The 25973-nt window shown below is 43.8% G+C and overlaps 2 protein-coding genes across 2 annotated transcripts; one reads left to right on the forward strand and one right to left on the reverse strand.

Moving 5' to 3' along the window:
• Positions 1–1160: 1160 nt before the first annotated feature.
• On the reverse strand, positions 1161–2267 carry LOC306938083 (gap junction beta-4 protein-like; the record flags this gene model as incomplete). The annotated part of the gene is made up of 2 exons (XM_079522099.1): positions 1634–2267; positions 1161–1455 (listed from the first exon to the last, which is right to left on the reverse strand). The coding sequence occupies exons 1-2, from the start codon at positions 2167–2169 to the stop codon at positions 1161–1163; spliced, it is 831 nt and encodes a 276-aa protein (XP_079378225.1). The 5' UTR covers positions 2170–2267.
• Positions 2268–4920: 2653 nt separating this feature from the next.
• On the forward strand, positions 4921–19341 carry LOC306938839 (homeobox-containing protein 1). The gene is made up of 10 exons (XM_079523171.1): positions 4921–5390; positions 5913–6366; positions 6716–6801; positions 7527–7637; positions 9389–9637; positions 9972–10128; positions 12926–13008; positions 13721–13816; positions 14427–14539; positions 16650–19341. The coding sequence occupies exons 1-10, from the start codon at positions 5306–5308 to the stop codon at positions 16794–16796; spliced, it is 1581 nt and encodes a 526-aa protein (XP_079379297.1). The 5' UTR covers positions 4921–5305; the 3' UTR covers positions 16797–19341.
• Positions 19342–25973: the final 6632 nt, after the last annotated feature.

Genomic DNA, 25973 nt, shown 5'->3' on the forward strand with positions numbered 1-25973 from the left:
CTAGTTGATTTGACCCCCCAATCCAACCAATTGATGCTGAGTGCCAAGCAGGGAGGCATTGGGTATTCCCATTTTTACAGTCTTTGGTATGACCCGGCCTGGGCTCAAACCCCGACCTCCCAGGGCGGCCACTCTAACCAGAAGGCCACTGTCTGGTACTCCCCATCTCTCTCCCCATTTCCTGTCAACCTACAGGTACTATCCTATCAATAAAGGCACAAAAAGTCCCCAAAAAAATCATAAACAAGGATACTGAGCTGTTATTACATTCAGACATTACCCTTATGGAAAAGTGCTCGGATATGCACCATGGGAAATTTCAGAGTAATGTTTGTCATTTTAATAATTATGAAAATAATAATAAACTGTATACATAAACGCACGCACGGACACACACACACACACACACACACACACACACACACACACACACACACACACACACACACACACACACACACACACACACACACACACACACACACACCGCTCCTGCCCCACGAATAACCCTCTGGTGTAATATGTACATAACGTTTAGGGTGAATGTGCTTGTACTACGTATACTTTGTAAATGTTATAAGGCCCCAACCTCACCAAGTCAACCTCCTTGTGTGTGCAAATATGCTTCGTGAAAAGAATTCAGATAACCTTTATTTTATTGTGCATTTCATACAGAGAATGTTGCTCAAAGTGCTTTGCAGTATTGATTTAGAAATATCTAATTTTCATAACATTTCCTTTTAGGACTAATGGTCGTGACTTTATGCCTACTCATATTTAGCTCTGTTGAGAAATACATTATTGCTGATGAAAAGATTCTATCTACCATTCTCACATGAGAATAGTAATAGAGAATGATAAGGAGTGATTCAAATGTATTATTTGTAGATATAAAAATAAACAGTGCACACCAATTTTTATCAAAAGCACACACAAAAAACTTTACACACATTTTCATCTCAGCATCAGTGAAACAGGAAATTACTGAACAACAGTCTTGAAATTGTATGGATAAAAAAAAAGACTTGATGTTGACTTTGTAAACAACATTTTCTTTTTCAGGTTTAAACTGTTTCAGGTCAGCAACAAAGATTCTTCCTAAAACGACTTTTGTGCTATTCTCTCAAGTCAACATGACCCATGACGTTATGTTAAGTCTCTCAGGAAATGGGTAGACTGTAGGCCGGGGCAGCACTCGCGTTGGCTTCTTCTGCCTTGCTGTTGGCAAACTTCATCTTCTCTAGCTCAACCTCATTAACTCCATTATCGAGCAGAGGTGTCTTGGGCATGACAAATGAGTTATGTGGCAGTGGCACGCGGTGGTGGTGTTTTCTCGCACCGAAACACTCCAGGCACCTCTTCCCGAACAGGTAGAAGACCTCAATCAGGGTAAGCAGGATGCACACGAAGCTTGTCGACACCATGAAGATAGTGAAGATCTTCTTCTCTGTGGGCCTGCAGAGCACATGGAGGTCAGAGATAACAGTGAGATAGTATGACACAGATGTTTATCAGGAAATGAACCATATCAAATTTGTGATCCAGTAGGACTGAAACTTAAACTTGAGTAGTAATATGATAGTAAATCCAGGATTGAATTCATTAGGAATGTTAGGCATTTATTTACCCTTACCTGGCAATATAGCAGTCCACAACATTTGGACAGGGATCTTCGCTGCATTTCACCATCGGTGGGATGAAGGTGGCCTCGTAAATGTAGAACAACAGGAAGGTGAACAAGGCCTCCACAATGATCTTAAACAGCAGACTGAGGAAGTAGGTCCACCACAGACCCCCGCGCTTCTTCCCTGTGTTTCCATAGAGCGGGGTGCAGTTTTCACCGTGCTTCAGTCTGTGTTTCCGCTCGCGCTCCTCGCGGTACGCCACGTGCAGCACGACAAGGAGAGAGGGGCAGGTGACGAAGATGAGCTGGAGAGCCCAAAGCCGGGTGTAAGAGATGGGGTAGAAATGGTCGTAGCACACGTTGTGACAGCCGGGCTGCCGGGTGTTGCAGTCAAAGTCCTTCTGCTCGTCACCCCAGACCTTCTCTGCGGCCACCAAGAAAACCATGAGCCTGAATATTAACACCACGGAGAGCCAGATGCGTCCGAACGCGGTGGAGTATTTGTTCACTCCGCTCAGGAGACCCTGGAGGAATGCCCAATTCATGTTGCCGTCTCAAGAGTCTACGGGACGACCAGCTGGGCCGAGAACTCCACTGAACGTCTGAATGTCCTGAGGTGTGCTACAGTAAGTACGAAGACAGCTAGGGTGCTCACACACTCATGCCCCTCAGTGCCTGGTGGTTTAATATGGCACTTATTAGGTTCTCCTGCCTTTCTTGACACAAGCACAGCGAGGGGAGGGAGAAATACTGTACCAAAGATAAGTAAACTCAAAGGGAGTGGTGTGGCAGAGAGAGAGCGAGAGAGAGAGAGAGAGAGAGAGAGAGAGAGAGCGAGAGAGAGAGACTATACCTGCCAACTGTACCAAGTAATAAGAGACACATAATTCCCACTGATAACAAATACAAACACAAAATATTTCGAGAACATGACAAAAATTATTTCAAAAACATGACTAATAACAAAGAACTTCCATATATAAGGGTGATGTGGCCTCCAAAATATTTCGAGAACATGACAAAAAATATTTCAAAAACATGACTAATAACAAAGAACTTCCATATAGAAGGGTGATGTGGCCACAGCAAACACAGCCAGGCCTGGAATTTCATCCTTTTAGGGGCAAGGCCACTTGGCCTTTAGTGTGGTCAACTTTTTGAGGGCACAAGGCCAAGTGCCAGGGCATGAAGGCCATCAATTAAAACAATGATTTTAAGTCCCCGGTCATCATTATTTTAGCTTAAAGGTTAAGGATGATTACATTTTTTTTAATTTAAAGGCGAACATTGGTTCAGAATAGTTCTTCTTAAATAGGCTACATTCATTTGTATATCCCTATGTTTCTGTTCTGCCTTGTTTGTTTTTCTTCTGCTATAGTCACAACTGTGTGATATGTTCCTTGTTTTTAATTTTCTTCTATTGTTTATACTGTGCAAATTGTTCAGCACCTTCTAACTTTGTTTCAAAAGGTGCTTTATAAATAACATTTACTTAATTACTTAAGTAACTTTTGAATGAGGGCTTGGTTTAGAAAAGCCTATATTTTGTGCTAAAGTAATATATTGAATAACATATAAATGTAGATTTTAAGGCTAGACTGGCATATGGCATTGTGGGGCTGCAGGACTGAGGACTCTGGAGATAAGTCAAGTGTAAAAAGCATTTTGTACAATTGTGTGCTCATTATTGTAAAATGAACTGCTGTGGGCGCCGGTCGGGGCACATGGGCACCGCGGCCACTGTGGCCGTCTGGGCATATACTTTTTCGAGGGGCACAAGGCCAAAGAGAGGGGCAACGACGGCCATGGCCGCCGTGGCCGCCGTGAAATTCCTGCCCTGAACACAGCTGTAAGATCTGGGAGCTATTTGTGACACAAAAAGGACGTGGAATACAACCAAAGTCAAGGCTGTCAATCATCTGTCTATTCCACTGTCTATTGCACCATGCTGATCTTGGAAATACTGTACATACAAACCCGATACCTTTAATAAAGTACACAAATTGTTGCTAGTTATTTTGAGTTATATTCACAGCTCTCTCTCTGTGTGTGCGTGCGTGCGTGCGTGCGTGCGTGCGTGCGTGCGTGCGTGCGTGCGTGCGTGCGTGCGCATGAATGTGTTTTTTGTAATGTTTACTACCGGATGGTCTAATTGCAATGTTACACTGACTAGGTGTGGTTACCTGGCTGTGATTGGTTGGCTGCAGTGTACCATGGCAGCAACCTGTACTCCGTGTTGGAGTAGAGGTTGGAGTTGGGGTTGGGGAGGATGTTGGTGAGGCCGTCTCTGTCCCCTTCCCTGAGAGAGAAAGAGAGACTATTTCACATATACACAGCTGGGGCATAAAACCAATTCAGGGCTGTGTCTGTGTGTGCGTGCGTGCGTACACACACACACACACACACACACACACACACACACACACACACACACACACACACACACACACACACACACACACACACACACACACACACAGGCGACTGAATTTCCCCACGGGATCAATATCGGTCTATCCACACACACACACACACACACACACACACACACACACACACACACACACACACACACACACACACACACACACACACACACACACACACACACCCTTACGCATCCTGTCATTACATTATAATACATTAGCATAAGCTATAGAGGTTACTGCAGTGACATGACAAAACTTGAAAGGGAGTATAAAAACACTTTCAGGAGGATAAAAAGGATTTAGATTTCAAATTCAAAGAGGCTTTATTGGCATGATAAAACAAAATAAACACAAATCAAGGAAAGTAAATGGAATTTACATCAATAAAAGGGAATAAAGAGATGTGTAATAACACTGAACAGAGCTGTGCCTGGGGCACATTTCATTTTACCCTCCCAAGGCTCCCATTCAGAAAACCTTCCTCACTGTGTCAGTCAGGTCAGGGGTCTTTCTCTTCAGTTCACTCACCACTCACCACCACCATCCATCACTGCCTCATCATCTGGACCACAGTGGACAAGTGAAAGTGACCCTGCGGAGTTCAGTTCACCCGCTGCCTCTGCTAGTTGGGAAACAGCACACGGAGGTGCTGGCTGCTCTACACTCTACTCAGTCTACTGGGTGGGTGGGCCGGCCATCGACTGGGTCTGGGACGTTTACATCCACCGTCCACGGGACCAGCACTTTTTTTTTTAGGGCGGCGAACCAATCGCATCGCCTGCTGCACTCCCCATCCTGCCCGGGCTGCAGCCTGCCTGGAGCCTGCAGCCTGTCCCTCCATAGTATACACACACACATACAGGGGGGCGCTGCTGCTGCGGGACAGCGCCACCACCAGCTAGTTAAGTTAGCCAGCCAGCTAATTAGCACCCGGACCGCGGATTCTTCCTCTACCTCCACCAAACCACAACTACCAGCCTCATGGCAACGTCGATCAAGTGATCAGATACGACGCTAAAGCTCAAGGACAAGCGGGTCTGGTGGTGTCGGGCGGATTATTGCAGCGATCCAGGACATAAGTGTAACTAAACAGTTAGCTTTAGCCACGTAGCCTAGCCCAGATAAGTGCAGCTTGTTGAGGAAAAGCTAAACGAGCCGCGTTTAAACCGCAACGCACTGCAGCGCGTCTACTCGCGTACCCATCTCGCCCTCAGCAGTCAGTGGTGCCAGCTGAGCGGAGCTCCGCCGAGCCATGCGACAGTGGTGTCTCACTGCGACCCCACGCACTGAACCACTCCCCACGGGGCGACTGTCAGTGTCACCCCCTCTACCACCAGGTAACAACGGCGCGGGGGGATTGGGAACATTTTGTTTCGAGCCAACTTTCAGCCGGTTGTTGATGTTTAGAGTAGCTGCATGGTTTCTTTCTGCAGATAATAGGTAATAACGTGTTAATTTAGGCTGACCACCAGGGCCTGTGTGCCTTTATGGATCAGTGACCATCATGCGTTAGTTATAGCCCTGGATAAATGGAGCAAGCAAGGATAAATGGAGCAAGTCTCTGCTGTCTGTGCCAAGCGGTAGAATTTGTGCCAAAGTTTTTGAATGACCCAGAGGTACTTCAGAGGAGAATGCAGTCTGTTTTATTTTTTTCCTGTACCTGATAATGGCTAAGTTCAATTTTGTAAATGGCTTCTTGTAACACTGGCGGCATTGCTTTTAGTTTTTTTTTTATGCGAATGAACAAAACGTCTGAGTGACCTTTATATTAACAGCAACGCTGTACTCGATAAAGTTTGTTCCGAAATCTGGCAGCATTTGATGTATACCACCTCCTGTTCCTCCATGTGACCGTCCAGAATCAGATGCCAGGATGGAGTGCTGTGAGGTGGAGCCCCGCTACACCATAGAACAGATAGACCTCCTCCAGCGCCTGCGTCTGTCGGGCATGACCAAACCCCAGATCATCCACGCCTTGGAGTCCCTGGAGAGGCTCGACCCGGACAACCGCCCGTCATACTGTGAACCCCACGCCGCCGCCGCCGCCCCGTCCAACGAGGCCTCGACCCCGGCCGCCCCGGTGCCGGCCCCGGCCCCTTCGTCTTCCTCGTCCTCCTCTTCCTCGCTCTCTCTGGCCTCCGCCACCACACAGACCTCCGGCCTGGACGGCCCCGCGCTGTCTCCTAGCAACAGCTATGAGGCCTCGCCCCCGCCCCTCTACCCGCCCGGCGTGGCGGTTCAGAGGTCATTCAGCTACGACATGATGGGAGAGGAGGAGTGGGACCTCGAGGAGAAGGTGGAGGAATACATGAGGTGAGAGGCACACATGTGGAACACATGTGGGATTTATTGAAGCTCAGAGAGAAGTAAATTCAAATGGGGCTACATGAGGACAGGTTGAAATGGAGAATAGTGAAGAGGACGGGAGACTATTATAACATCAGATAATGACAAGTGAATGGTCCCCAGAGAACAGAATATTTAGTAGCACTAATTCGGGTCAGGTGTGCAGGGATACCCGAAACAAGATCACTGACTGATGATGGCCATCACTGAATACTGTTTGACTGACAGAACAATGGATGTTAGCTTTAACCGTGGTGTGATGCCGTGGCCTTAACACTCTGCATGGATGTTGTTGTCTTTTCTTTTGTTGTCACAGGAGAGACAGCAACCTTGTGAAAGAAGAGATCAAAACGTTCCTCAACAACCGCAGGATCTCTCAGGCCATCGTAGGCCAAGTAACAGGTATACTCTCTTATTGCCTCTGCTGTAGTAAAACAGCTTTCAAATTATTATTACAACCCACTTGGGCTGGTTCAAGGATACAGGTACAATGGCTGATGGTTGATGATTCAAACAAATAAAAAATAAAGTCATGAAAGTAAGTGTTGCAATAAATAGCTTGTCTTTGTCTCTACAATGGACCCTTTTCACAGATACAGCATACTGTATACTTCTGCTTTGACTTAGTAACGTATACATTATTCGTCCCCATTCAAGGCAATAATGGCCCACTGTCTTGTCACCTCCCATTCTGTCTTAAATCACTTCTATTGTGTTTCCGTAGAGGATAACGCTACACAGATGTTGTCATTTGTTTTCGTTTCTATTGTCAGACGACTGCCCGACTCTTAAAAAAAAAAAAGATTTGATTGAGGGTAACAAAATACTTACTGGCTAGCCGAGGTTAATGGTAATTCCTGTGGGCTGCTGGCATTATCGATCAAATCCCTTATTATGGTTGTGCAGCCGCCTGGCAACAGGCGTCAGTCAGTGCCAACATCTGCAGCGCGTTTCACGCTATATCGAAACACAAATAAGTGATCACAGACAGAATACGTGGTGACAGAAAGTTGGCTCCTTAACGCTGGGGGCGGGAAAATGTATTGCATTTCTAAGTCAAATGGGACGTACATCAGTGGCATATGTCAAAACGGTCCATTCCCCTTCCCCCCTGTCTCGCGTCGCAGGCATCAGTCAGAGTTACATATCCCAGTGGCTGCTACAGCAGGGTCTGGAGATGAGCGACTCTAAACGCAGGGCGTTCTACCGCTGGTACCTGCTGGAGAGGAACAACCCAGGTGAGCAGCATGGCATGGCAGAGCTACATACTGTAGAGTTGGGTCGTATGGATGAAGGAATGGGTTTAGGCGACACTAAAATACCTATTTGGGCATTTAACCCATTTTGACCTGAGATCAGATTCTAAAAATGTCTTCTAAATCCTGTTTCTATGTCAGTCGTTCTTCGATTTTTCAAAAATAGCAGACCTACAAGCTCGTAGCGCGCCACTGGTGGCGCGCTATGAGCTTGTAGATCTGCTATTTTTCAATAGCTAAAGCATAACATAATGCTAACACCAAAAGGGGTTCCCGCCCAAAATGGGTTTTAACAGCGTAAGTGGTCACATAGAGTACAATAAAATTAAATCAAACAATTTAGTGCCTCAAAGAAACTAGCACACCAGGTACACATCAACAGTGTTATAACAGTGTTATAGTAGGAACTGAAGGGGTTTTCACGTACGAAAAACTCTAGTACAGATTGTATGTTTGTAGGTAGTAAGGCTGCAAGAAAGCTGAGGGTGCATTTTTGCTTGGTATTGACACCTGCATGTCAAGCCTCTCCTCTGCCCGTCCCCTCTATCCTTTTGCCTGTCAACGTGTTTTGCATGGTAAACCCAACCCCCACCCTCCCCGCCACCCCTGCCACCCTGGTCTTTGAGAGCCATAAGTTCAAGGAAGGACAAGGGACAAGATCTATAAAAATACAAAATTAAAAAAAATCGGAGGAAAGACAAAGGATAGAAGTAATCCTGACACGTGAGATGGTAATCAATAATGTTAAGTCATCTGGTTGGAGATGAAACTTTAGTGGGTGAATGTGGTTTCATGTCTGAACAGGGTAGAGTAACAGCTTGGATTGGCGTCGACCTCTCGGTGTCCTAGGAGGATGCAGGGATGTGGCATTTGCACAATTTCTGCATTAGCCAGTATTAACTTGCAACTAACCATTATTTCTGCTGATATGACGAAGTTACATGTTTTAAACATTCACGTCAAAATCAAGTCACGTCCGAGAAAAGATGTTTACATTATAATGTCTAATAATCAAGCTCAATTTATACTTCTCTGTATGATGGTGTCGCATGGCAACAATAGCTGATCTACAAGCTCACAACTAGCCTAGTGTGGCCAGACTATATCACTGCCGAAGGCTTTTTTTTTTTTTGCACCAGCAGATTCGTGTCTGGCCACGCGGGGCTAGCTCGCAACGTGTCGCAGGCAGCGCGCCAAATTGTAAGCTTGTAGATAAGCTATTTTCACCACACCACACATGATGTATTTTGCATGGTCAAACATGGTCAAAATAGGGACACCAGGTTTAAACATGCTGCCTCCTACCACATCCCTCCATTTTCCATTCCCAAACCAATCCCGGCTTTGCTATAGCTACTGTAGTGTTCTCAGACCTGAACCGGTGCTGGTTTTCATTCCTACACGGCTAACAAACAGGCTATTAACAATTATGATACTAACAATAACACCTTCTCTGTGCAATGTTTCCAATAAGGTGGGCACATTATTTCACCAATTACGTATCTGTACTGTTATCAGTCAAATTGAGTCATGTGGCATATCTTGGACCGAACGACTGGATTGCATTTTAAGCAAACACAGGTTTGAATCTGAACTGATTGTGAATAGAATTTGACAGGCATAGTTTGTGTAGGGCCAAAATGGCACCATTGAAATCAGCAGCCAGTCACATTTGTCTATAAATCAATCAATCTATGGCTATGGCCTGACCAGTGGTTCTGTCCTAACTGAAGGGCTGAGATGGAGTGAAAGCCAGCACGCCCTAGGTTCCATGCCCAGGGCCAGGGGAGGGGACAGAGACAGAGACGGGACGGGCCCTGGGTCAAGTGCCAGCCTCACCAACATCCTCCCCAACCCAAACACCAACCTGAACCCCAACACCAACCTGAACCCCAACCCATCCTGGGGCAGGCAGAGAGAGCTGCTGATGCACCTGCTGCCATGGTACACTGCGGCCGCTGCAGCCGCCCAGTCACAGCCAGGTAACCACGCCTAGCCCCCTCTTGACGATGGGGGGGGGGGACGGGGGTCTCAGCAGCCAGCCTCGGAATACAGTTTCTATATGTAGTCAAGTCACTTCTTTGTGTGTCATGGATGTATCTCCAATAGTTTTAGGTGGCTTCCCCTCAGCAGGAGATCTGAATTGGGGGGTTAGCCCCTCAAAAACAAAAAGGAAGCCATTCTATACTATTGAGACAGACAGTGTCAGTTCCCCTGACATTTGTTAAAATCACGACAGTTCAAATTTGGTCATTGTTTTGTTTGTGCACAACAACTTTAGATGAATAAACTCTCTCTCTCTCTACCTCTCAACAGGTGCCACTCTGTCGATGCGTTCGCTAGTGAAGGAGGAGCCTGACTGGAGGTCAGGGATCATGGCGGGGGAAAGGGCTGGGATAGTGGGCGGGCCTCTGCGGCTGCGTAGAGGTAGCAGGTTCACCTGGAGGAAGGAGTGCCAGTCAATCATGGAGAGGTGAGACAACTTTATTAGCACTAAAACAATTACAATGACAGAGGTTGTAATATTTGATGATCAGAAACATTTACCTTTCTGTGTGGAGTTTGCATGTTCTCCCCGTGTCCCCTAGGGTAGGTACCCTCACAAAAAAACATGCAGTAATCCTGGTCTCTAAACTACCTCCCCCTGGCCAGCCGGGGCGCATGTTGGAGGAACTGGTCTGAATAACGTGTTCCGTCCGGCTGGGGAAACTCCCCCCTGTCAGGTGAAAAGAAGCAGTTTGGACTCCTCATGCATAGAAGGAAGCATGAGGTCAGTCCGCTGCCCCCCTAGGTTGGCAGAGGAAGTGTAGCGCCCAGGATTACATTAGATAATTGACACTGGGTGAAAAAATGGGTTGCAAAATCGTGGGATAAAAATTATAGTTAAAAAATAAACATTTACATCTGTATAATATTTTGCCAGGTTAGTTATAGACCTAGATCTTCATATTTTTCTATGTAACTTAACCAAAAACAAAGCATGCACTTCCTGCATGCTTTTTCTAGTTGGAAAAACATTTTTTTTGCCCCTTCACATTTGCACCACATTGCTTTCCGCTTCTTCTTCTTCTCCAAATGCTTCTTTGACCATCTCCAGAGGTGCTTTGGATGATGGAGAGAACTTCAACGTGGCTTGGGGGCATTTGCTCCTAGATTTAAAGTAGGCTATCACTCTGCACGTTCACCGAGGATGACAGGTCCTCCGTAAAGGTCGGCTGTCCCAGTTTCAAATAGCTTTTTGCACCTCTAACGATAACATTTTCGTCCCGAACACTGTGATTACCCATGACACAGAGGATGTCGGGAGAGAAGAAAAGTCTTTTTTTCCCCTCCACAGCACCTAACCATTCATGTGTCATTGATTTCTGTATTATGTGGTTGCAGTAAGTATAGGGTGCAGTCGGGGCACTCTCAGTAATAGGACCACACTGGCACGCAGACCACACTCACCAGCGCTGCTCCCAGATTACACAATTCTACTGCAGTGCTGATCTTTATGAGCTAGTTAAGACTGAAGGACGAACGCGGAGGTTAAGATGAGGGGAGAGCTTGAGGGAGAAAGAGAGAGTGTGTGTGTGTGTGTGTGTGTGTGTGTGTGTGTGTGTGTGTGTGTGTGTGTGTGTGTGTGTGTGTGTGTGTGTGTGTGTGTGTGTGTGTGTGTGTGTGTGTGTGTGTGCACATGCACGTGTAGGGCAGAATGGGCGGGATAGGGCAAGTGGGAACCGTGGAGGGCAAAGCTGAGGAATAAGGGGTTAGGAGAAATTGATCCATGCGCATTTTGTAAAGTGAGTATAATTATTCATTTTCAGCCATGGCAGAGATAAAAAACCCATGGAGTCCAAACTGCGAGAGCAGGTTGGAGAGGAAATGGATGAAACCCAGGAGGGGCAGGAGTCAGTAATCCTCTCAAGGCCATTTTTTTCCTATTAGCTGGATACTGTAACTGTACTATAAAGAGCTGCCTCGTATTCACGGGCCTATAGGAAGAGATGTCCATGTGCACCTTGTGCGGTGACAAAAGTACAGAATGTTATCCACGTAATAATGTGCTCATGAATATGCCCCCTCGCTGTCGAGAGGACCATGCGGATTGGATTATGGATTATGAACACAGCTCATCTCATGTCACTGCTCTTTCATAGGATACATGCTGTGTCCTACCTCTCCACTGACAGCAGTACAAGGACTCTAAATTGATGAGGTGTAACATTTCGGGACTGATGTCCGCTGCGTTCAGTCTGAAGCTGCCTTGCAGTAAACCGGAGAGCCGTCGGTCGATGGGAGATTTGACATATCACAATATTTTAGACTACATTTTAGACTAGATATTGTGGGGATGAGCATTGATGCTATTGAGCTAATAGAACAGCTAGAACAGTCAGGTAAGTTCAGAAGATTATAATTTACTAGACCTGTGCCCGTCGGCCGCCAGCCTACTTGGGAACGATGCAAGTTGGGAACATTTTGTGCAATACCAGTTGTCATAGTCTACCTGTTGTTGTCATAGCACCCGTTTCAATCGCCTGTGTCCCTTTTGTGCCCATATATGGAGATCTCTCTATCTGTATGTCTGCCTGTCGACTTGTGTCCGACTTGACACAGGACACTGCACTGCCCTATTCAGAGAGGAAACATTTGACATAGACTGAAAGATCACACCTGTGTGAAGTGAGGGGCACTCCTATCATCGTACATCAATTTGCTCAGACACATATGACGTAAATTATCCATTCATTGTCAATGGGAATTTAACAAAAATACCGATTTGCTCAGACACATGACGTAAATTCTCCATTCATTGTCAATGTCATTTAATGTTTGTGTTAGTTAGGACAAAGATCTACACTATAGCTGAATATAGGAGGGGCTAGCGCCCCTCAAAAATAATACACCAAGTAAAGTACAGTGCAACTCAGGTCTGTCAATGAATCAATCAAAGTATTCTAAGGCACCCCTGGACTTGCGTTACAGAACCACTTTGAGAAACCCTTATCTAGTCTCCTATCAAGGTACTGCATTGATATAATATCGATATACTACCCAGCCCTACTGGATAGTCGATAGTACGTCAACTATGTAGAACTTTAGTTCAATTTTGTCTGCAGACCACTTTGCATACCGTTTCCCGGGTTCCCCTTGTCTGTATGCAGCTGCCTCGCTATTTACACTTTCCCTGTGTAAATAAAGCAAGATTGCCAAAAGACATTAAAAAGAACACAACTCATGATGACATAGTAGTGTTCATCATGCTGGATGTTTGTGTTTTCCAGTTTCTTCATGGAGAACCAGTATCCAGACGAAGCAAAGAGAGAGGAGATTGCCAACGCCTGCAATTCAGTCATCCAGAAACCAGGTACCATTCTGTTCACCGTACTGTAGTTCTGCTACTTACTCTTGTATTCACTGTTCTACAATAAAATGTACTTAAAGGTATATTCAGTGATTTCACTTAATTCAAATATCACTTATTTCTTCTTATTTTTTGGATAATCCTCCCTACTATAGAGTGTGCTGACCATATAAGGAGTTCCTCCCTGTCCCCAGTGAGCCCCTGGGGTCAAAAACCCTAGTTTCGGTTTGGGCTTTGGGTGGCAAAGCCTTCATCCAATCAGGATGAGAGGGGCCTTCCTCCAATCATGATCGAGTGGGGCGGGCATTGGTGCACGTGCTGTTGGTCTGTTGTACTTCCCCCACTGTAGAGCGTGTGCATGTGCACATCTTGTTACCGGGTGGACCGGGTTTTTTTTCCAAATCACCAAAATCACTGAATGATCCTTTAATGTCTAGCACAAAAGTATGAATGCAAGGCACCACAAATCGTTTTGTTCGTATTGTTTGGTTTTAGAAATTAGTGTAGTGTAAATTCTCTGCAAATTGGTAAGAAAATTTTTGAATGGAAGACAATGGAATGAATCCAATTTCCTTGGGGGCACCTTGGGAATGCCTCTTGCTTCTTAGATTTTACATGCGCACTGGTGGATATGTATTGTTTATTCATACCTTAATCTAGCTGAGGTTAGGTGATGGAATGGTAAAATAAGGGCCTCATAATTGTGTGCTTCCAGGATGCAAGCTGTCAGAGTTTGAGCGCGTGACAGCGTTGAAGGTGTACAACTGGTTTGCCAACCGTCGGAAGGAGATGAAACGAAGGGCCAACATAGGTGAGTTCTAACCACTTAAGCCCTGTAGCCTACGCTTCATCGTATGACAAATAGCAAAAGTAGCTGATCTACAGTTGGGTGCCACCGATATTGTCCCTTATCATTTGACCCATTTAGGCCTGACCTTAAAATTTTAAAAAAAAATCCTTCTAAATCCTCCAGTTTTCTGAAATAAATATTTTCACGATTTTTCAAAAATAGCAGACCTACAAGCTTGTAGCGCGCCACTCGGTGGCGCGCTATAAGCTTGTAGATCTGCTATTTTTCAATAGCTAAATTATAACAATGTTTAAAACACCAAAAGGGGTTCCCGCCCAAAATGGGTTAACTGTCCTTTTGCGCAGATCACGCAAACCTCAGCAAAAAGAAAAGGACAATATCGATGGCCTCCAACTGTATGACAAATAGCAAAAGTAGCTGATCTACAAGCTCACAATGGGTTGCGTCACAACACGATGGCCACCCTTATGCCAAACTTTCAGCAAAGGAGCCCAGCATGATCACACATTGGACTGTGCAAACTGTTGTACTGAGATATTCACATCACAGCTCATCTGTCCCCATTTGTCTCTGTATCTCACCACCCCCTCCCCTTTATTAACGCTGCCAGAGGCGGCCATTTTGGAAAGCCACGGGATTGAGGTGCCAAGTCCAAGCTGCCACTCAAACGGGGAGGAGGCGGAGACACAGGAGTTTGTCGAGAATCACCGCTTCTCTGAGCAAGTGAGTAATAAACTCTGAGGAGCCACTCAGTCATTATAACTACCTTTAATTAATCTTCATTTATGGAGAACGTTTGATGTTACAGGGATTTCTAACAGTTATTAGCAGTGAAATAACAGAGTAATCTATCAGCAGTAAATTTAAATGAATTATAATTTATTTTAGTACTTGAATAATCGCTGTTATCTTTTTTTTCTATTTTTTTTTCTTACGATTTTGTAACCCATTTTTCACCCAGTTCCAATTGCCTAAGCTGTAGGCGATACTCTCCCTCTGCCAACCTGGGGAGAACCCCAAACTGAGCTCACGCTTCCTTCAATGCATGAGCAGGCCGCTTCTTACCACCTAACAAGAGGGAGTTTCCCCTGTAGGACGTAGCGCGTGGAAGGAACACGTTATTCCAACCAGTTATTCCTTTCCCCTCCATCAAGCGCCCTGGCTGAGTGGGCGAGGCAGTATAGAGACCAGGATTACTGCATGTTTTTTGTGAGGGTACCCACATGGGGAGAGGATCCAACAGGAAGCACGCACATCTCCAGAAATTCTACAGGTGCTGGTCAAAAATATACGTACAGTGAAAAGGAAGGGATGTCCGCACACTGTTTCGTCATACCTGACGAAGACCCACAAGGGTCGAAACGTTGTTCAATAAATAAAGAATTTTCCTGGGAGCAGTGAAACAGTGTGCGGACATCCCTTCCTTTTCATTACCCACATGGGGAGAACATACAAACTCTACACAGAAGTTTGCATGCCTAGCCGCCCTTTCGCTAACCCCACCTAGGGGATGGGAATCGAACCCGGAAGCTTCTTGCGGTGAGGCACCGTGCATAATCGCTGTTGTTATGACAGGCGGACCAGTGTGAAGAGCAGCTATGCTTTGTTCTATTTGCGAAACAATATGTTACTCAACCACAAGTTTTTTTTCCTTCTGGCATTTAAATTGCATAATAATTCACACTTCCATCCAATAAACAACTTTGAATTTCACAAAATTACAATGTGGGGAAAAAACGATCTGACACATGTGTATTTACAATTTTACATTACAGATGGAGTGCACACTACAGTTAAGAGCAACAAACTATTCCAGCGATTTCTTAAAATCTCTTAAACAAATCTTATTTCATGGGTGCATGGGGTTATACAGTATAGCCTACTGCACACGCATGCACGCACGCACGCACACACACACACGCACACACACACTAAGGCTGTCCCAGAACATTCGGGGTTCGAATGTTCGCTCGTTAGGGTTGGCACTTGAATCTTAATTAATGGGCTTGAACTATTCATTATTTTTTTTATATATATATTAAATAATTTATTATTATTATTTTACTCGAAAATATGCGATATGCATAAGAGTACTATGTTCATGTTGTGTTTACAATAATTTGAAAGTCCTGCATGACAGCAGAAGAGACAAACACAGTGACACACACACACACACACACACTCAATGCAAGCAAGCTACACTGTCATCTTAGCTGCCTGTCAGCAAGCTTACAGAGATATTGCGAAGCATTTTTGGTCTGACAAAAAATATGGACAGTCGTACAGGTACTCACAATTACCATGTTTTGGGGGCTGCTTGAGAACGCATGGCTCATTTTTATGGAATGATGATCAGCTGTTTTCGCGGAGCACATGTCAGAGCCACTTGACGCTCTGTGTGTGTGTGTGTGTGTGTGTGTGTGTGTGTGTGTGTGTGTGTGTGTGTGTGTGTGTGTGTGTGTGTGTGTGTGTGTGTGTGTGTGTGTGTGTGTGTGTGTGTGTGTGTGTGTGTGTGTGTGTGTTGGGAGAGACGAGAGAGATTGATAAAGAGAGGGCACTGCGCTCTCTTCAGCGCTGCGCTAATCATGTTCAAGGCGGATATCTCGTGTTGAATTGCAGCCTGGTTAAAAGCACTCGGAGAAATTAATTAATTAGAAACAAATGGTTCGGATGTTCGCTCGAAAATTCCTGCCGAAGTTCGAGTCCTAAAAACAGGGCTAGGGTACAGCCTTAACACACACACCCACACACACACACGCGCGCGCACACCCACACACACATTCATCCACTATGAAAATGGGTTACTTACAGTTATAATGTGCTTTTGCCACAGGAAGAAACCTCTTCCCAAAAGAACATGGATCCACAAGACCCGTCCTTAATGGCTGCAGTGGAGCTCGCACCTCTTCCGAGCCCGAGCCCTCAGGTGCTGGAGCAGAAAGCTGAGGAAACAAAAAGGGAGACTGTGGACGAGGAGTGACCAAAGCCCAGAGGAGCTTGGATAATTGGATAATCACATATTTGAATCCTAAGTAGAAAAAGAAAATAGTGGGGGGGGGGGGGGGGGAAGTCTGAGTATCTCCTACTTCCCTGGTGGCCTTTGGGGACTGTGGCACTCAGCAACCAAAGGGAAGAAGGGGTGCTAAATGCTCGCTGCGGTGCCCCAAGTGGTAAGGAGGCCACTGTATGTATCAACAGTAATCCTGCTTATAGTAAAGGCAATATCTATCTCTCTCTATATATATAGTGCATTCCAAGACAGTCTTAAGAAGCCTAAATTCCTTAGAGGGAGAGGAGTGTAAAAGGAATAACTCTCCCTCTTTAAGCTAAGCCTTTCCTCCTTTTCTTTGCAACATGCCTCCTTTTTAAACATGTTTGACGGACGTTTGTTTGGTGGACTGTGGTGAACTTAACTGTGTAGAACCTGCGGGTCAGGTGTGTTTTGGTTGACAGGAGAGTGGGACTTGCTCTTTGGCGTGATAATGATAACGATGATGATGATGATGACAACATTAAGCGTGATGTTATTGGTTCGAGCTTGTTGTGATGAGGAATGCCTTCAGCCTGCCTGAGTGTCTTTGACCCCCACCTAGTGGCGAGACTATGACCTCAATCAAGTCGATTGATTAAATCAGTCGGTCAATCAACCTGTAGTCTTGATATCAAAACGAGTACAGCCCTGAGGGAGAAAAGGAATCTCAGGTAATCCAAAGACAGTGGATCAAAACAGTAAAGGATTGTTTTTGTTTTTATATTATTATTTTTTATTTTTTGTGTGTGACATAAGCTTTGTTTTTCTTCAAATGAATGTCTTTGACTATGTTCAGCCAAAATAGGACATATTACTTGTACCTTAAATAGGACATATTATTACTTGTACCTTTTTGTACTAGCCAAGCTAGCTATAACTATCATCCATATAATCAATGGATCAATTGAACAGTATTTTCTTTGTTCTTTTTGTTTTTGTAATCTACTGTACTTCTATCCATTTGAACCTTCCACCCAGCCAGTGAAACTAGACTAGTTATGTACAGTAAAGTATACTGTTAGATTTTAATTTTCCTTTTTTAATGTTTTAAAACGATGCTAAAACAAATATTATTATTATTATCAGTAATCATAACGTACTGACCTACTCGCTAGAAGCACCTTTTCTCGCGTTTGGAATAAGCTAAGCTCATATAAGTTTGTATTATTGCAAAGCACTTCAAAAGTGGATTCCACTCTAATTAAAAGAAGGGAACAATCGAGACGTTTGGGCCTATAGATGTGTATACACGCATCGCTGAAAATATGTATTTAGAAACTAAACTGTCAAAATGTGACGACTCTTAACAAACAAATTAGGCTTTACTATCTGTATTACGTAATATCCTGTACTTTATGACCCACAAGGACTTATGGGGTCATCATTCTCCAAATGGTCATTAAGTGAACCAAGCTGCTTCTCAAACCGCCCACAGCGGGCGCCAACCTGTTTTACCTCCTAATGCCAAAGCTATGTCAAGGTAGAGGCGAGCACCGATGTAAACTGTGCTCACATAGGAAACAGCAGATCATTACGACATCCACACAGGTCACGTCAAAGTGATTTGACACGGTCACGACACCATATAGACGTAGATGTTCATTTTTGCTCAGTACAACACTAGCCAACCCTAGCTTACCTCAGAGTACTAATGTGTCATGAACGTGTCACGCCCGATTTATATACTTAGTTGTGTGACACCCGTGTGCACAACGATGAGCTAACTTGTCAAAGACCGACAGTAGCTGTTCACACCATGACTGTTTTCTCATACAGACAGTGATATGTAGCATCCATGATGGTTTGGGGGGAGGGGGGGTCGGGGGGGGTTTGCCCTGTGCTGTAGTGTACTGATTTCAGACAGTACCGTTGTCTGGCTTTGGACAGGAGGAACCCTCCGCTCTTCCTCCCGAAAGCTGCACACTGTTTCTGATTTAGTACGCTTCTCTACTCTTATCTGCTTTTATCTGACAACAACAGAACAATAACAGTAATAAATCGTATATCGAATGGTTGTGACACGTCTGGATTTATTGGGAGTTATCTCTTAGATAAATGTTTCTGAGCTATGCCTATGAGAGACTTTGTTATTAGAGAGAGACTGGTGTGGTAGATTTATTGAATCACTGTTAAAAACGTATTTTCTAAAACTATATTTTCTATCTTGTAAGGTATTCACTCACTTGTTTGAAAATGTTTAATACCAATCTACATTATGTACTGTATAATCAGTTGTATTGACACAATCCATGCTAAACAAAAATGTTAAATAGCACTAGAAAGTAATTCGTAAGCTCTGTCAAATTATGCTTTATACATTATAGCAGCATTAGAGGTGCCTAAACTAAGCCGAAGAACCAGTAGAGTGATCCTCCAAAAGGCATAGGACTTAACAAAGGCCTTCACAATTAGAACAACAAAGGAACCAGCTGCACTCACAACAACAAGTTAAAGTTTAAAATCTCTTTAATTAATGCTGCAGCAACAATCACAAATGGGCATGTTATGGTAGTTCACTCTGTTGTGATTGGGTGCTTTGTATGCCATAGTGGGGCACTAGGGACATCTGATCTGGGCACCTTGATGTAAAATTGACTAGTATTTTGTACAAAAATGTTAAAAAAATAAGATATTTGAAATCCTAAAACTTCTTTATGTCCCAAAATAACTGGATATGGTTTTGAAGTAGAAATATTAGACCTTAATTGTTGAATATTTAAGCACGTTCTAATCATGTATTATACTTTACATAAAGACATTTTCCAAATGTTTTTTATTTTATTATTTATTTGTTAACATTTTGTTTGTCCAGTTACCGGTGATATATGCATTATTCAGCACCTCAAACACCCCAAAGAACTCGTAGAACGACAATTGTTTTTGTGTGATACAGATAACATTCTCAAAAATGTACAAACATACGGTATCAGTCAATTGGCATTTTACCAATTGAATATCCAAATTGGTCAGAACAACCCATACTCTTATGGCTCTACTATTCTACACTTAGAAAATATCAACTCTGATACTTAGAAAAGTTAATACTGCTATTTAGTATTTATTTACTTCACATGTTTCTTCATTTCCAGGTTCTATCAGTGCACTGCAGTACTGTTGGAGCCGTCTGTCTACCATGAGAGGGTAATATTGTTACTCGTGTGAAATTAATTAGTGCCCAACTGTCACTGAAGCCAGAGTTTTGGTTCCGACACCGATCTTGATTTTGAAGTCCTAGACTACCGATTACATTTGTTTTGACCGATATTTCCCAGAAATAGGGATTCCAGGTTGAAAGTGGAAAAAGTTGAGAGTGCAGTGGTGACTGCATAATTTCCAATACCAATGTCACAGAGAAGTCAAATAATTTGACTTCTCAATTCTTCTCAATCTACATTTGTGTCGGTTTGGCCGAAATCGGCCAAACCGAGTCTGCGGCTCTAACACAAATGTAAGCATGATACTGTGCTCAGATGGAGTCCTGATGGTGATTTTGTCCCTGGATCACGTTATCATAGACTATAACCACTTTCAATTCACAGTAGTCTATAACTATAGTGCCCTTATTTTTGGCTAGTCATTATAGGTCAATTGACCGATCTACAAGGTCACATCGCAACGTGTCATTAACTTGTAGATTGGCTATTTAACGACACAGGAGTTTAGCTGTCCACACCAAGCACTATACCAGTAAGACACCTGAGGGCGAGAAGCGTGCACGCATCTGCCTCGTTGACAGCAGACTGCTGGGTGAGCGCTGGCGCTTTGGCATGGGGGGTCAGATCAACATGGAATGAATTCTGTACTGGCCATATAAGGAGCATGTCTTGAGTGTACAGGGTTTGATGAGGTCAGATCAACATATGGAATGTCAACAGGTGAGCTCCATACAGTATATGGAGATCTAAGGGTGGTAGCGGGGATATTCTCTTGAGTATACACTGTACAGGGTTTGATGAGGGCCCAGGTAGTGCCGGACCTTAATTTTCGGGCCTGTTGAGAACTCTAGTTTTCGCCGGCTGTCGGGCGCAGCAGCACTAATAACTTTGGGACAGGCCCGTCTAGAGTTTGAATGGACAGGTGGGCCTGTTGAGAACTCCAGTTTTCGCCAGCTGCCGGATGCGGCTGCACTAATAACTTTGGGGCAGGCCCTAGAGTTTTAAATTTATAGGTCAAGTCAAAAGGGAGACATCGAAGAGGAAGGATGGATGGGGAAGGATCAACATATGGGATGTCAGAACAGGTTCTGACATATATCCATATATGGAGATCTAATGGTTTGAGGTCAGATGTAGAGTTGCTGGCCAATGTTGATGACATCAGGGATCTCCATATATGGGCTTAACTGCGACAGCAGGTTGCATTTACTCTGACATCAGGGTCTCCACATCTCCGTCCCTGATGATGTCACATGATGTTACGAGACCTCAGCACCATATATGGTGCCCGACACACATCAGATACACGATTCCATAGTTAACTGCGACCTTCGGTCGCAATAACCGAAGTGGATGCAGAATCCATACCACAACTATAATGATTGGCAACAGTGTTGAACAATATAGTTGTCGTTATAGTGGTTGGTGTGGGTCAATGTGACCTTACCTAATGTTGAAGGAGACAGCCATCCACCATTATGCAGCAACTAAATATAGCAACCAAGAATGTCAATTAGACCCGTTATTAATCATCCATCTGCTCAATTGCTACAGTCATAAGATATGTGAGTCACTGTCTGTCTGCCCTTTAAATTCAGAGATCAGAGACTGTGATAAGTCTTATTCTGAACTGGCATAGTCACCATGCACACATAGGCCTACATAATAACTTGTCATGTAGGCTATGTGTATGGTGACTAATACTGACTATACTTAATGGCTTGATAAACGATAAGCCAGCAGGTAGAGCTTTTTCTTATAGGCAATAGGGCCAGTGTGTATAAAGATATACACACGTGAGACAAGCTATACAGTATCATTTATGACCATTTTGACTTTTTCCACTCATCTTTGTGATGTCTGTCTGTGTGTAATGTGGCTGTTAGTTAGAAAATGTCTGACAAGGACTTTTATTTGTGGTAGGCCTATTGTCTGTTTTTGTATGGTGCTATTCATTTACTCTCAATTCACATCTAAACCACTTGGGGGAGACATTATCTAACGCAAATTCACAGTTGGGGGAAACGAGCATTTGAGTCTGATTCCTTGAAAATGTGAAGCCATTGCCAACACTATTTTAGTGACATATTTTTTTGAATTACTGTATAAGGCGAGACCACGCAATTGTGACAATTTCATCATAATGGACGCATCAGATGCAGATCAACAAACATAAAAAATCAAGGGTGTCTGACTGGCGACTCCAAACATATTTCAAAGTGGGTCATATTTGAAAATCCCTTGGGCCACATACTGCATATCCTGTCATATACTGTAAGCCACTCATCTGTGCTTTTTCAGCCTTTTTTTCACACGTGAAACAAATTGGTTTTGTGAAACAAAAATATTTTCTCAACCATCCAATAATTGTACAAATATTACAGTAAATTGGTGAATGTAATTTGGGACATTTGTGAGTATATGTTCACAAAACGAAAATGACTCACTCAAAGTAAATGTAAACAATAGCTTACAGTATCGTGCATACTTTTATCAGTAGAATGCACAAGCAGCAGAGCAGAGTCAAGAGAAACAGGTCAGAGGTCTTTCAATGGAGTGTGGAGGAGGTTGGACAGTGCATGGAGTTTTATGCTCAGGTTTTAAAATGGTCTATTTTGAGATTCAGTGCCATTAGCTTCATTGCACTGTTTGTACATGAATGTATATCTTTTTTGAGTGGTGTAAACCACTCCTACAACTGGCTTTGTTAGTTTACGTGTCTGTCTGTTCGTACCAAAAAATGAGCATGGTTGCTATGGTCACCCAGTTCACACGGGTGTGATTGTTAGTCTACGTGTCTGTTCGTACCAAAAAATTAGCATGGAGGTTCCGGTGACGTCATGACCGAGGCAGACGTGTGAAAGACTAGCTCCGCTGAACCTATTTAAAAAATAGCCTTAAAACTAATCAAAACCTAACAAATGAGTTCGAAAATATACTGAAATGGTCGTCAAAGAATGGTGAAAGGCAAGACTACGAAAGATTCTAGCAAAGGAAGCACAGAAGGGTCCGAATTAAGACCAAACACAAGGCAGCTACGGCTAACACAGCTGAAGCTAACCGGTGAATCATCGCAAGCCATGGCTGGTGGAGGGAACGTGGAGTCGGAGATGCTAACAGAGCTACGGAAGCTCCGAGCGGAAAACAGTGACTTTTATAGAGACACAAAGACCTCGTTGAGCAGACTGGAGGCATCCATGACTGAAATAAAACAACGGATGGACACGCTGGACCAGAGAGTCACTACGGCAGAGCAAAGAGTGAGTGAAACAGAAGACAGAAGCGTGCTACATGACAGAGCATTAGCTTACTTGCTAAAAAAGGAGGCCAGCCTGGCTGCTAAGTGTGATCAAATGGAAAATATGTCACGACGCAACAACATTCGTTTGTTTGGAATTAAAGAAGGGGCAGAAAAGAATGATATGCCTGGCTTTATACAAGGATTCATGTGTGAAACTTTGCATTTGGAAGAAGAACTGTCTGTAAGGGTGGTGAGAGTGCACAGGGCCACTGTGCCCAAACCGAAAGAGCCGACAGCACCACCAAGATCCATAATCGTTCGCTTCCTGGACTATGGGGTAAAACAGACAGTCTTGGAGCAAGCGTGGTCACAGGGAAACATCCAGTATGAGGGAAGAAGAGTGGCGTTTGACCATGACTATTCACATAATTTACAAAGAAAGAGAAAAGCGGTGTGGGAAGTGATTAAAAAGCTGAAAGAAAAGAAAATCAAAGCCCGCACCATCTATCCGGCCCAAATAAAGATCTTCTTGGACACCGGAGAGAAGGTCTTCCCATCCCTACTGGATGCTAGAGAGACACTGAAGCAGATTGGAATCATCGTGGATGCTGAGGAACAAGACGTGTTCGACAGGGAGCTGACACAGGACGGGTGGAAGACGCAAGGAGGGAAAAGAAGGAGCCGTCAGCTGAACCTGGAGGACATCAGAGCCATAAAAAGAGGCAGTCAATTAAATCCCGATGACACCAGACCCACCATTCAAGAGGACGACCAAGAATAGCAACAGACAGAGTATCTCATCCAGGGACGTCGAGGACAGCGAGTTATCTAGATATTCTGAATCACATCTATGAACGTCCAGGAGGTCAGTATCATCTGAAGGGATGTAGTGATAAATTGAATCATTTGTTAGTATAATAAGGACTTAAGGTAAAAAATATATAAGGCAATGGTTATTATTTGAAATGAAGGGGAATGCTTTGGGTGAGGGTGCGAGGGGGGTGGCAGATGGAAATATGTAAAAACGGAAGTCAGTCTAAGGATTTGTTAATTTGTATTATTTTGATTTATGTGAATTTTGTGAAATAATATATGATCCTGCCAGGGAGGCTAATACATTTATGCTAATCTTTTGAGTGTGTACATATGAGGGTTTGGCTTACCAGGGGGGGGGGGGGGGGGTAAAGAAGGGACAGCAAATGTAGACATAATTTTTTTGTTCAGTGTTGGATTGTCTCTTCTAGGGGAGGGGCGGCAGGCTAAATACTGAGGTTTTTTTTGTTTGTTTATTGTTTGGTTAATAACAATCTCTCAAGTGTATGTTGGGTAACAAGCATATTTTGGGGACAGAGAGACAAGGGAATATCCTCAAATATTGTTTTATTTTATTATCAAGGGGGATGCCTGCCGAGGGGGGGGGGGGGGGGGGGGGGGGCAAAGTATTCCTTTTTTCTTAATTTCAGATAGGTTTTAGTGCGAGTAGGGGGGGGAACCTATGCATGCTCTAAGTTTAAGAGATATGCGAATCAAGCAATGGGATGAGGGCGACATCAGGTGGAGGCCCGTTGCAACTGCACTCTGTGCAAACCAAGAGAGTTTCTCTCTACCCAGAATGCTCATTATGTGTGTTTTTGTTTTGGGGATGAAGCATTCTATGGGGAATTTGGATTGTTGTTTTTACTTTACTTTCTCATTTTTCTTGACATACTTTTGGGACTCAGTGTTTATACAGCTTAAATTCATTGTTTGTGTTTGTAAGGCAGACTTGGGCTTGTGTGGTGAGGAGGGGAGGCATGTTAAAATGAAAAGCAAAAAATATGGCAGATTTAAATTTTATTAGCTATAATATAAAGGGACTTAACAACCCTATAAAAAGGAAAAAGATACTTAGTCAATTGAAGAAATTGCAGTGCTCTGTGGCTTTGATTCAGGAAACTCATTTGTCTGAGATTGAACACTCAAAACTTAAAAGAGAGTGGGTAGATCAAGTGTACGGGGCATCGTGTGCGGGTGGAAAGAAGAGAGGGGTGGCTATTTTATTCAGTAAATCTGTATATTACAGCAATGAGCAAACCTTCCAAGATAAAGAGGGCAGGTATGTAATGGTGGTTGGGACGCTAGGAGGCATAAAGGTCACAATTTTGAATGTGTACGCCCCGAACGAGGATTGTCCTCTGTTTAGTAAAAAAATTGCTGCATTAATTGCAGACAACGGAGAGGGGTTCATAATCATGGGAGGAGATCAGAACTGTACTTTGAGTAATAAGTGGGATAAACTACCGTCATCAACGAAACCTTTATCCAAAAAGGCAATGGCTTTAACAAACATGATGAGGGAGTTGGGCTTGGTGGATGCATGGCGACATCTTCACCCGAATGAAAGAGATTTTTCATTTATGTCCCAAGTATATGGGAGTTATTCTAGGTTGGATTACTTTTGTGTGTCAAAGAAGGATCTTTTTCGTATTAGGGAATGCACAATGGGACAGATCACTATTTCAGACCATGCCCCAGTTTCTATGAAAGTTGGCTTTGAGTTAGTCAACCACTTAAAGTACTGGAGGCTTAATGCCTCATTACTATCAGATGCTAGTATTAAGGAGGAAATAATGGGTGCCATTTCTGAGTACTTTGCTATAAATGATGATGGGAGTGTTTCACCCTCAGTAGTCTGGGATGCGGGTAAGGCCACAATCAGAGGGAAGATTATTTCTATAGGAGCGAGAATAA

This window comes from Electrona antarctica, assembly GCF_951216825.1.
Source record: "Electrona antarctica genome assembly, chromosome: 15".
NCBI lineage: Eukaryota > Metazoa > Chordata > Actinopteri > Myctophiformes > Myctophidae > Electrona > Electrona antarctica.